This window comes from Heteronotia binoei, chromosome 3, assembly GCF_032191835.1.
Source record: "Heteronotia binoei isolate CCM8104 ecotype False Entrance Well chromosome 3, APGP_CSIRO_Hbin_v1, whole genome shotgun sequence".
Lineage (NCBI taxonomy): Eukaryota > Metazoa > Chordata > Lepidosauria > Squamata > Gekkonidae > Heteronotia > Heteronotia binoei.
In genome coordinates, this window is record NC_083225.1 from 193,414,288 (window position 1) to 193,426,908 (window position 12,621).

The 12,621-nt window shown below is 49.6% G+C and overlaps 1 protein-coding gene across 1 annotated transcript in view; it reads right to left on the reverse strand.

Annotated features, from left to right (window-relative positions):
- Positions 1-235: 235 nt before the first annotated feature.
- LOC132569171 (solute carrier organic anion transporter family member 2B1-like) overlaps positions 236-12,621 on the reverse strand; it is a 97,043-nt gene continuing 84,657 nt past the window's right edge. The window contains exons 13-14 of the mRNA XM_060235360.1: positions 8,564-8,684; positions 236-428 (exon numbers count right to left, since the gene is read on the reverse strand). Of these exons, the coding sequence (XP_060091343.1) occupies positions 236-428; positions 8,564-8,684 (314 nt within the window). The remainder of the gene's footprint in view (positions 429-8,563; positions 8,685-12,621) is intronic.

A 12,621-nucleotide genomic window follows, 5' to 3' on the forward strand; every position in this document is an offset into this window, starting at 1 on the left:
ATTGACTTATCGCAGTTTTACTGAGCTTTCCGCCAGCTGCAGCTGGGTAACCTAACTCGTGAGCGTACGTACAAAAGAAAAAAAAAGGAGGGAAAGCACCAACACGGTGACAGGCGGAGGAAAGAGGCATCTGCCCTCAGCGTTCGCCACTTCCCTTCCTTGTGCGGTTCAAGGATCACACGCAGACGGAGCTCAGCCCCTCTGCTCAGCGAAACTGGGAATCCCACTGCGTGGATCAGCCGGTTGCTTCTCTCGTTTCTGTTTCTTCTTGCGCTTGCGGCGCTTCTGGCCTTTGCTCTGGTACTTCGTCCAGGTAGATTTCTTCCATCGGCTCTTCCTGGGACTTGTTCTCCTTCTGGTACAGGTAGTAGATGACCACCAAGCAGAGAAAAGAGCAGACTTGATACCCGAGTTGAATGCCGATGAAGCTGCCGGTCCAGAAAAAGAACAGAGGGCGTCAGGGTGGGATACAGGGCTGCTTAAGGAAGCAAAGTCAAGCATCGATATGTCGCAATCATCAAGCTTTTGTTCTTTAATCAAAGACTTGTTTTATTGAAAACTCCATGACTTGCTCTAAGGACGGATTCCTTGGAAGTAATGATAGACAGAGCATTGAATAGTATCTTATAGAGCACTTCAAAAGGCAGGGTTACAGATAACTTCAAAAGAATAACATAAAGATGCAAATTGAGTTGAAGGTTCAAAGGCTACTCGCTAGTATCTCTTTTATGGCTAAGGAATGTTAACATCTCCATTTCTCACACATTCTCTGCTAGCTGATAAGACATGGCTGTGTGAATCTGGGGGAGAGGCATTTTACACCGTTAATACAAGGTTACATTAAACATCCTGGATTCAAAGGGATTTATTATGCATCCCCAGGGGAGAAGCGAGAGAAGGGAGGGGGGGTGGAGAGAAGAAAGGTATGGACAGAACCAACACTTAGAAATAGCATGCTTGACAAGCATCTCCTACCAAACCAGATAACCCGAGGACAGTGTAGGATTGCGAACTCAGCGTTGGGAAATTCTTGGCCATTCGGGGGTGAAGCTCAAAGGGGCTGTGGTTTTAGGGCTGCCAACCTCCACATGGGTACTTAGTAAAACACGAAACTACAGTGTACAGGCTGAGCAACCACAAAATAAACAACGCTGTATCTTACTTAAATTAGTGAGCGATAATTGTTATTCACCCCCCCATGCACTCAACAGTACAAAGTTACACTTCCAGAGCCGTAATTCATATCTAGCTCCTCTGAGCTCTTGACTTTAGTTAGCTATTAAGTTAGCTAGTTAATTTGATTTATAACCCGCCCACCTCGCCAAAGCAGGCTCAAAATACAGTTTCACAGAGGCACGAGTCCAGCCAGTGATACCGGCAGTCTAGTTGAATTTGGAGCAGCGGTTCCAAATCCAAGGATGGTGATTTGAAGAAGTCCAGTTTAAACCCAGGAGATGTGTCATCACTTATCTGAAGCCAAGAGCTCAGAGAAACACTACTGGAAATGGACCATAGAATGGGAATGGACCTCCAGGGTCATCTAGTCCAACCCCTTGCACAATGCAGGAAACTCACAAACACCTCCTCCTAAATTCACAGGATCTTCATTGCTGTCAGATGGCCATCTAGCCTCTGCTTAAAAACCTCCAAGGAAGGAGAATCCTAGAGTTGGAAGGGACCTCTAGGGTCATCTAGTCCATCCCCCTGCACAATGCAGGAAACTCACAAACACCTCCTCCTAAATTCACAGGATCTTCATTGCTGTCAGATGGCATTGTGTTTAAAAACCTCCAAGGAAGGAGAGCCCACCACCTCCCAAGGAATCATAGAATCATAGAGTTGGAAGGGACCTCCAGGGTCATCTAGTCCACACCCACTGTATAATGCAGGAAACTCACAAACACCTCCCCCTAAATTCACAAGATCTTCATTGCTGTCAGATGGCCATCTAGCCTCTGTTGAAAAACCTCCAAGGAAGGAGAGCCCACCACCTCTCGAGAAAGCCTGTTCCACTGAGGAACAGCTTTAACAGTCCAGAAGTTCTTCCTAATGTTGAGCCGGAAACTCTTTTGATTTAATTTCAACCCGTTGGTTCTGGTTCTGCCTTCCGGGGCCACAGAAAACACTTCCCCACCATCCTCTATAGGACAGCCCTTCAAGGACTTGAAGATGGTGATCCTATCTCCTCTCAGCCGCCTCCTCTCCAGGCTAAACATCCCCAGCTCCTTCAACCTTTCCTCACAGGACTTGGTCTCCAGACCCCTCACCAACTTTGTCGCCCTCCTCTGGACCCCTTCCAGCTTCTCTATGTCCTTCTTAAAATGTGGTGCCCAAAAGTGAACACAAGACTCCAGGTGAGGTCTTACCAGAGCAGAGTAAAGTGATACCATCACATCATGTGATCTGGACACTATACCAGAGTTTAATAACCTATCTAAAGTCATGAACTTAGAGGAACACTACTGGAAACTGACTGGTTTTGGAAACTGACTAGAGACTTCTACATGGACTTCTTTTTTGCATTCTTTCTAGACACAAATTATGGCTCTGGAAATGTAACTTTGCATTGTTGAGTGCATGAGCGAGTGAATAACAATTATAAAAGGAAGATACAGTGTTTATTTTGAACATATGAAGCTGCCTTATATTGAATTAGACCCTTGGTCTATCAAAGTCAGTATTGTCTTCTCAGACTGGCAGCGGCTCTCCAGGGTCTCAAGCTGAGTTTTTTCACACCTATTTGCCTGGACCCTTATTTGGAGATGCGAGGGACTGAACCTAGGACCTTCTGCTTCCCAAGCAGATGCTCTACCACCGAGCCACAGCCCCATTCATGGCTCTCCAGGGTCTAAAGCTGAGGTTTTCCACTCCTATTTGCCTGGACCCTTTTTTGGAGATGCCGGGGATTGAACCTGGGACCTTCTGTTTCCCAAGCAGATGCTCTACCACTGAGCCACCGTCCCTCCCCTAATTTTGTGGTTGCTCAAACTCCAGGTAGGGCCTGGAGAGATCTCCCAGAATTTCAACTGACCTGGAGAAAGGGGCCTCGTGGCGCAGAGTGGGAAAGCTGCAGTACTGCAGTCCAAAATCTCTGCTCATGACCTGAATTTGATCCCGGCGGAAGCTGGGTTCAGGTAGCTGGCTTGAGGTTGACTCAGCCTTCCATCCTTCTGACGTCGGTAAAATGAGTCCCCAGCTTGCTGGGGGGAAAGTGTAGATGACTGGGGAAAGCAATGACAAACCACCCCGTAAAAAAAGTCTGCCGTGAAAACGTGAAAGCAACGTCACCCCAGAGTTGGAAACGACTGGTGCTTGCACAGGGGACTACCTTTACCTTTTACCTGGAGAAAAGACTGCTTCGGAGGTTGAACACTAAGCCAGGGGTGGCCAACGGTAGCTCTCCAGATGTTTTTTGCCTACAACTCCCATCAGCCCCAGCCAGTATGGCCAATGACTGGGGCTGATGGGAGTTGTAGGCAAAAAACATCTGGAGAGCTACCGTTGGCCACCCCTGCTTTAGGGCATTATACCCCATCTAGGTCTTTCTCCTCCCCACATCCCACCCCCCAGTCTCCACCCCCATAGTCCAGGTATTGCCCAACCCAGAGCTGGCAACTATATAGGGTGGAGTTTGGGGGTGGGCAGGGTCTCGGCAGGGTATAATGCCTTTGCCGTAGCCCACTCTCCAAAGCACCCCTTCCAGATAAAGGCTCTGCTTGGCACACAGAAGGTCCCAGGTTCAATCCCCGGCATCTCCAGCTAAAAGGACCAGGCAGGAGATGATGGGAAAGACCTCTGCCTGAGACCCTGGAGAGCCATGGAGAGGGGCCATAGCTCAGTGACAGAGCCTCTGCCTGGCATGTAGAAGGTCCCAGGTTCAATCCCCGGCATCTCCAGCTAAAAGGACCAGGCAGGAGATGATGGGAAAGACCTCTGCCTGAGACCCTGGAGAGCCATGGAGAGGGGCCATAGCTCAGTGACAGAGCCTCTGCCTGGCATGTAGAAGGTCCCAGGTTCAATCCCCGGCATCTCCAGCTAAAAGGACCAGGCAGGAGATGATGGGAAAGACCTCTGCCTGAGACCCTGGAGAGCCATGGAGAGGGGCCATAGCTCAGTGACAGAGCCTCTGCCTGGCATGTAGAAGGTCCCAGGTTCAATCCCCGGCATCTCCAGTTAAAAGGACCAGGCAGGAGATGATGGGAAAGACCTCTGCCTGAGACCCTGGAGAGCCATGGAGAGGGGCCATAGCTCAGTGACAGAGCCTCTGCCTGGCATGTAGAAGGTCCCAGGTTCAATCCCCGGCATCTCCAGTTAAAAGGACCAGGCAGGAGATGATGGGAAAGACCTCTGCCTGAGACCCTGGAGAGCCATGGAGAGGAGCCATAGCTCAGTGACAGAGCCTCTGCCTGGCATGTAGAAGGTCCCAGGTTCAATCCCCGGCATCTCCAGTTAAAAGGACCAGGCAGGAGATGATGGGAAAGACCTCTGCCTGAGACCCTAGAGAGCCATGGAGAGGGGCCATAGCTCAGTGACAGAGCCTCTGCCTGGCATGTAGAAGGTCCCAGGTTCAATCCCCGGCATCTCCAGTTAAAAGCACCAGGCAGGAGATGATGGGAAAGACCTCTGCCTGAGACCCTGGAGAGCCATGGAGAGGGGCCATAGCTCAGTGACAGAGCCTCTGCTTGGGATGTGGAGGGTCCCAAGTTCAATCCCCGATATCTCCAGCTAAAAGGACCAGGCAGGAGATGATGGGAAAGACCTCTGCCTGAGACCCTGGAGAGCCATGGAGAGGGGCCATAGCTCAGTGACAGAGCCTCTGCCTGGCATGTAGAAGGTCCCAGGTTCAATCCCCGGCATCTCCAGTTAAAAGGACCAGGCAGGAGATGATGGGAAAGACCTCTGCCTGAGACCCTGGAGAACCATGGAGAGGGGCCATAGCTCAGTGACAGAGCCTCTGCCTGGCATTTAGAAGGTCCCAGGTTCAATCCCCGGCATCTCCAGTTAAAAGGACCAGGCAGGAGATGATGGGAAAGACCTCTTCCTGAGACCCTGGAGAGCCATGGAGAGGGGCCATAGTTCAGTGACAGAGCCTCTGCTTGGGATGTGGAGGGTCCCAAGTTCAATCCCCGATATCTCCAGCTAAAAGGACCAGGCAGGAGATGATGGGAAAGACCTCTGCCTGAGACCCTGGAGAGCCATGGAGAGGGGCCATAGCTCAGTGACAGAGCCTCTGCCTGGCATGTAGAAGGTCCCAGGTTCAATCCCCGGCATCTCCAGTTAAAAGCACCAGGCAGGAGATGATGGGAAAGACCTCTGCCTGAGACCCTGGAGAGCCATGGAGAGGGGCCATAGCTCAGTGACAGAGCCTCTGCTTGGGATGTGGAGAGTCCCAAGTTCAATCCCCGATATCTCCAGCTAAAAGGACCAGGCAGGAGATGATGCGAAAGACCTCTACCTGAGACCCTGGAGAGCCATGGAGAGGGGCCATAGCTCAGTGACAGAGCCTCTGCCTGGCATGTAGAAGGTCCCAGGTTCAATCCCCGGCATCTCCAGTTAAAAGGACCAGGCAGGAGATGATGGGAAAGACCTCTGCCTGAGACCCTGGAGAGCCATGGAGAGGGGCCATAGCTCAGTGACAGAGCCTCTGCTTGGGATGTGGAGAGTCCCAAGTTCAATCCCCGATATCTCCAGCTAAAAGGACCAGGCAGGAGATGATGCGAAAGACCTCTACCTGAGACCCTGGAGAGCCATGGAGAGGGGCCATAGCTCAGTGACAGAGCCTCTGCCTGGCATGTAGAAGGTCCCAGGTTCAATCCCCGGCATCTCCAGTTAAAAGGACCAGGCAGGAGATGATGGGAAAGACCTCTGCCTGAGACCCTGGAGAGCCATGGAGAGGGGCCATAGCTCAGTGACAGAGCCTCTGCTTGGGATGTGGAGGGTCCCAAGTTCAATCCCCGATATCTCCAGCTAAAAGGACCAGGCAGGAGATGATGGGAAAGACCTCTACCTGAGACCCTGGAGAGCCATGGAGAGGGGCCATAGCTCAGTGACAAAGCCTCTGCCTGGCATGTAGAAGGTCCCAGGTTCAATCACCAGCATCTCCAGTTAAAAGGACCAGGCAGGAGATGATGGGAAAGACCTCTGCCTGAGACCCTGGAGAGCCATGGAGAGGGGCCATAGCTCAGTGACAGAGCCTCTGCCTGGCATGTAGAAGGTCCCAAGTTCAATCCCCGATATCTCCAGCTAAAAGGACCAGGCAGGAGATGATGGGAAAGACCTCTACCTGAGACCCTGGAGAGCCATGGAGAGGGGCCATAGCTCAGTGACAAAGCCTCTGCCTGGCATGTAGAAGGTCCCAGGTTCAATCCCCAGCATCTCCAGTTAAAAGGACCAGGCAGGAGATGATGGGAAAGACCTCTACCTGAGACCCTGGAGAGCCATGGAGAGGGGCCATAGCTCAGTGACAAAGCCTCTGCCTGGCATGTAGAAGGTCCCAGGTTCAATCCCCAGCATCTCCAGTTAAAAGGACCAGGCAGGAGATGATGGGAAAGACCTCTGCCTGAGACCCTGGAGAGCCATGGAGAGGGGCCATAGCTCAGTGACAGAGCCTCTGCCTGGCATGTAGAAGGTCCCAAGTTCAATCCCCGATATCTCCAGCTAAAAGGACCAGGCAGGAGATGATGGGAAAGACCCTTGCCTGAGACCCTGGAGAGCTGCTGCCAGCCTGAGTAAATAAAAAAAAATGCTAAGAGACACCATAAATTTTAAATAACAAGACAATGTAATGTAGAGGTCAATGGTGTTCTGGCAAAGCTTGCACATAGAGCTTCAAATAGACAAGCGCATGTAGCAAAAAGACATTTACAGAAGAAAGTTCAAAAACAGTCTTTCCAGAACATGGAAATCTAACAGACATGTTCTGAACTTTGTTGGTCTTCTGTGAAAGTATTGTAAAGATTGGGTTCCCGTGATAAATAAGCCTCCAAACTGAAGAAAGATGGATGATATCTGGATATCTAGAACAGGCGTCTTTGGAAGGGCTTCTTTAGTTCTATGAACTAAATAATGGATTATTGTGACTCCTTTGTGATTGGAAAGACTGTTTTTGAACTGTCTTCTGTGAATGTCTTTTTGCTACATGCTCTTGTCTATTTGTAAAAAAAGAACAGCCCTGTGGCACAGAGTGTTAAAGCTGCAGTACTGCAGTCCTAAGCTCTGCTCATGACCTGAGTTCGATCCCGGTGGAAGCTGGGTTCAGGTAGCCGGCTCGAGGTTGACTCAGCCTTCCATCCTTCCGAGGTCAGTCAAATGAGTCCCCAGCTTGCTGGGGCGAAAGTGTAGATGACTGGGGAAGGCAATGGCAAACCACCCTGTGACGGAACCGCCCCGATTCTGCCTTCAGACCCAGTCCCGTCAACTCCCTGCTGAGTCGCCAACTCCTGGAGGGAGGTATTTCTCCTCTGGCCACTTGGGCTCGCTGCCACCACCTGCTCAGTCTAGGGGTTCAGATTGAGAGGAACAGGACTCCCAATCCCCCTCTCCAGCTCTGAGGCCAGGCCTCAAGGTCCTCTGCCACCCTGTACTTGGGTATCACAGAGACCTCAGCACTTCTTTGGGGAACCCCTGGAGGATTGGCACCTTATCCAACTGCATGCCTTCCCCCTTCCCCGGGGCCCCCTTCATAAAGCAGCGTGGTCTAAGCGGTCGGGATCTATGTGGTACAGAGTTTGACTGCCAGCATTCAAAACAGAAACAAAAAAATGTTTAATAAGAAGAGAAAGAAAATAAAACAAAAACAGTTACATATAAAAGTTTAGCACAGCACCTGATCAGCAACAAGGAGGGCAAATAAACGGTGATTATAAACGCATCCTACTGTCCCTGGTCTAAACTTGCCCTGCCTTGTGGATGACTTACTTGGTCTGACTGCCTGGGGGCCTCCTTTTCCTGAGTAGGCCTCTCCCTCAGTCAGGAGCCCACAGATTCACCACCTCTCTCCTCGAGGGCCAGCTGCAGACTCCTTCTCTTCCTGCCTAACTCAAATACAGAGAACAAAAGAACTTCCTGCCGCTCTAGGAGGCTTTCCCCCTAGAGTTGCTGGTTTGGCTCTGGAAGGGAGGGGGGAGTGAGGGGCCGGCTAGGCCCCAAAGCCTGCCTAGCAGTTTCATGTTCCCTCCCAACCAAGATGGCGTTTCTCCGCACACCCCGTAAAAAGTCTGCCGTGAAAACGTTGTGAAAGCAACATCACCCCAAAGTCGGAAACGACTGGTGCTTGCACAAGTAACCTTTCCTTTCCCTTGTCTATTTGAAGTTCTATGTGCAAGCTTGGTCAGAACACCACTGACCTCTACATTACACTGTCTTGTTTAAAATTTATGGTGTCTCTTAGCGGGTTTTTTTTTTTATTTACACAGCTGTATGCTAAGATCCTATAGTTTCGCCAGTCTGAGTAGGCAAGACTGACTTTGATGGAGAGGGGCCTGAATGGAGAGGGGCATGGAGACTGACAAATCTACCCAGGCCCAATCAGAATTGTGGCAGGGCGACCAAGGGTTAGCCGTACCTGTACCGGAAAGCGGTGTTGTCGTAGTACCTGCAGGCTATTTTCCTCTGGCATTTCCGCTCCCACAAGAGGCAGGTGGCGTTGACGATGATGCCGTAGAGCACCGGGGTCGGCACAAAGGCTGGAAAACAAACCCACGGCCGCCTTATACATTACATTATATTTATATCCCACCTGTTCCATACAGACTCGGGGCGGCTAACAGCATAAAATAGGCAGTAAACGAAACAATATTAAAACAATCAGATAAATGACCATGGTGCTACTTCAGGCAGATCGTATAATATTATATTTCTCACGCGCACAGATCCCGGGCAGTTAGTAATAGAAGAAGAAGAAGATATTGGATTTATATCCCGCCCTCCACTCCGAAGAGTCTCAGAGCGGCTCACAATCTCCTTTACCTTCCCCCCCCACAACAAACACCCTGTGAGGTGGGTGGGGCTGGAGAGGGCTCTCACAGCAGCTGCCCTTTCAAGGACAACCTCTGTGATAACTATGGCTGACCCAAGGCCATTCCAGCAGGTGCAAGTGGAGGAGTGGGGAATCAAACCCAGTTCTCCCAGATAAGAGTCTGCACACTTAACCACTACACCAAACTGGCTCTCCATAATAAAAGCGCAATGGATCCAGATGTGGCAGCCCTCTCCCATTAGATGTTATAAGCTAGGGGTGGCCAACGGTAGCTCTCCAGATGTCTTTTGCCGCCAACTCCCATCAGCCCCAGCCATTGGCCATGCTGGTTGGGGCTGATGGGAGTTGTAGGCAAAAGACATCTGGAGAGCTACCGTTGGCTACCCCTGTAATACGAGCCATCTGGAACAGTTCAGTCTTGCAGGAACTGCGATAAATCCTGCAGGGCCCTGATGGCTTCTGGGAGGGTGTTCCAAAGTATTGGGGCCGCAACCGAGAAGGCTCTTGCTCTGGTGGAGTTCATGGTTTATTGGATTTATATCCCTGCCGAAGCAGGCTCAGGGCGGCTCACATTAGGTGGTCATAAGACCAACATTAATAGAAGAAGAAATTGGATTTATACCCCGCCCTCCACTCTGAAGAGTCTCAAAGCGGCTCACAATCTCCTTTACCTTCCTCTCCCACAACAGACACTCTGTGAGGTGGGCGGGGCTGGAGAGGGCTCTCCCAGCAGCTGCCCTTTCAAGGACAACCTCTGCCAGAGCTATGGCTGACCCAAGGCCATGCTAGCAGGTGCAAGTGGAGGAGTGGGGAATCAAACCCGGTTCTCCCAGATAAGAGTCCGCACACTTAACCACTACACCAAACTGGCTCTCCAGTTTGATATAGACGAGATAAAGACCGTCTCTCCCCACATGTTCCCCAGAGAGTGCTGAGATCGGGGTCCCAAAACCTCCTTACAATCCCTGGGCCAAAGGAGGCCCGTCTGAAAGTGACCAGAGACAGGGCCTTCTCGATTGCAGCTCCCTGTTGGTGGAATCAGCTCCCGGAAGAGGTGAGGGCCCTGCGGAGCCTTGAACAGTTCTGCAGGGCCTGCAAAACAGTCCTCTTCCGGCTGGCATATAATTAATTGCTATCAGAATGCCTGAACACTCCAATCTATAACACCAGATTATTTAATACTGGGATATTGAAGAATTGATTTAAGGAAGGTTAGCATAGTACATATTGTAGTAAGTTTTATGTGTTTTTATGTATTTTATATATATTTTATATATTTTATTGTATAATTATAATTATTAATCTATCATGAATGTATTTAAATGGATTCTGTTGGTTTTTATGTTGTAAGCCGCCCTGAGCCCACCTCGGTGGGGTAGGGCGGGATATAAATCGAATTAAATAAATAAATAAATAAATAAATAAATAAATAAATAAATAAATAAATAAATAAATAAATAAAGCACAAGTGCATCATAAATAAAACATATAAAACAAGTACATCAAACGACAGTAGGTGCTATTGATCTCACATTAAAATCTGGTGGTGTACTAAAGATGGCGGATGCTACCAACTATATCGATGTTAAACATTTTGTCATTCGATCGCTTCTGCTGGATATCCTGTTAAAAGAAGGTCCCCAGTCACGATGTGACGTTCACGGTGGGCCAAGTGGATCCGTTTCTGCTGTCCTGTTGTTATAGATTTTGATTTGAACACGCCTGGCGGAAGAGCACCGTTTTACAGGCCCTGAGGAACGGCGCAGATTCATTTCACCAGGCAGGAGCCACAGCAGAATAGGCCCTGGCTCTGGTCACCTTGAGCCTGGCCTCTTTGATACGGGGGATCGAGAGCAGATTCTGTGACCCTGACCGAAGTGCTCTCTGGGGTGCATGCGGAGAGGGGCGGTCCCTAAGGTATGCAGGTTATTTAAAACTATAAAAACGATTTGGTGCTAATATCAGATAATTTCTGGTGGTATTCTGAGCTCTTAGGTGTTCTCAGTATCACTATATCGGCAGTTTAATTAAAGGTTAGCCGGAATAGTGTTGTCTTGCAGACCTCGCGAAACTGGGCGAGGTCCCGCAAGGCTCTGACCTACTCAAGCAGTTGGCTCCACCAATAGGGGGCGGCGACTGAAAAAGCTCTCTCCTGAGTGGTCTTCAATCGTGCCTCCCTCGGCCCAGGGATCGATAGAAGGTTTCATGTTTCCTTTCCTGGAGCATGATGACTTAGTAGTGGTGATCCATGCCATGGTCACCTCAAGAATAGATTGCTGTAATGCTCTCTACGTGGGGCTACCCTTGGCGCTGACTTGGAAACTACAGCTAGTGCAGAACGCCGCAGTGCAGCTGTTAACGGGGCTCCCTCGATGGGGAGGGACGGTGGCTCAGTGGTAGAGCATCTGCTCGGTAAGAAGAAGGTCCCAGGTTCAATCCCTGGCATCTCCAAAAAAGGGTCCAGGCAAATAGGTGTGAAAAACCTCAGCTGGAGACCCTGGAGAGCCACTGCCAGTCTGAGTAGACAACTGACTTTGATGGACCAAGGGTCTGATTCAGTAGAAGGCAGCTTCATGCGTTCTAGGGAGAGACGGTGGCTCAGTGGTAGAGCATCTGCTTGGTAAGCAGAAGGACCCAGGTTCAATCCCTGGCATCTCCAACTAAGAAGTGTCCAGGCAAATAGGCGTGAAAAACCTCAGCTTGAGACCATGGAGAGCTGCTGCCAGTCTGAGTAGACAAGACTGACTTTGATGGACCAAGGGTCTGATTCAGTATAAGGCAGCTTCATATGTTCATATGTTCACATTCGGCCAGTGCTGAAAGAGCTGCACTGGCTACCTATTGTGTTCCGAGTCCGTTTCAAGGTGTTGGTATTGACCTTTGAAGCCCTCTGTGGTCAGGGGGCTGACTATCTGCGGGACCGCCTTTCTCCACATGTTCCCCAGAGAGCACTGCGTTCAGGGACAAAAAATCTACTGTCCATCCCTGGACCAAAGGAGGCTGGGTTGCGTTTGACGCGAGCTAGGGCCTTCTCGGTGGTAGCACCAGAACTGTGGAATGCTCTCCCGGAGGCCATAAGGGCCCTGGGGGATCTTTCTACTTTCCTCAGGGCCTGTAAGACCGAACTATTCCAACAGGCCTTTGATATCTAACCGGGAGAGAACTGCCACCCCGCATCATCATTATAGAGTTACTACGTGATCACTGTCAGAAAAGAAGAACTCGCTTATATTGTAGTGGTACAGCACCATGAAAAGGTTTTAAATTGTAACTACGTGTTATTAGTTTTAACTTGTAAATATGAATGTTGTTAGCTGCCCTGAGTCCGCTTGCGGAGAGGGCGGGATAGAAACGTAAAGTAATAAAGTTATAGTTTGTTTTAGTTAATTGTTCTAACTGGTTTTTAAGGTTAATTAATGCTTAACTTTAATGTTCTTAATGTAATTGTTTTATTAATGTACCATTGGTCATTGGGTTGTTTATTACTGTTTTAATTAATGTACCATTGGTCATCATATTGTTAGCCGCCCTGAGCCTGCTTCGGCGGGGGAGGGCGGGGTACAAATAAAATTTATTATTATTATTATTATTATTATAAATAAATAAAATGTTCCAGATCTAAGTGCCTTTAATCTTGAAACATT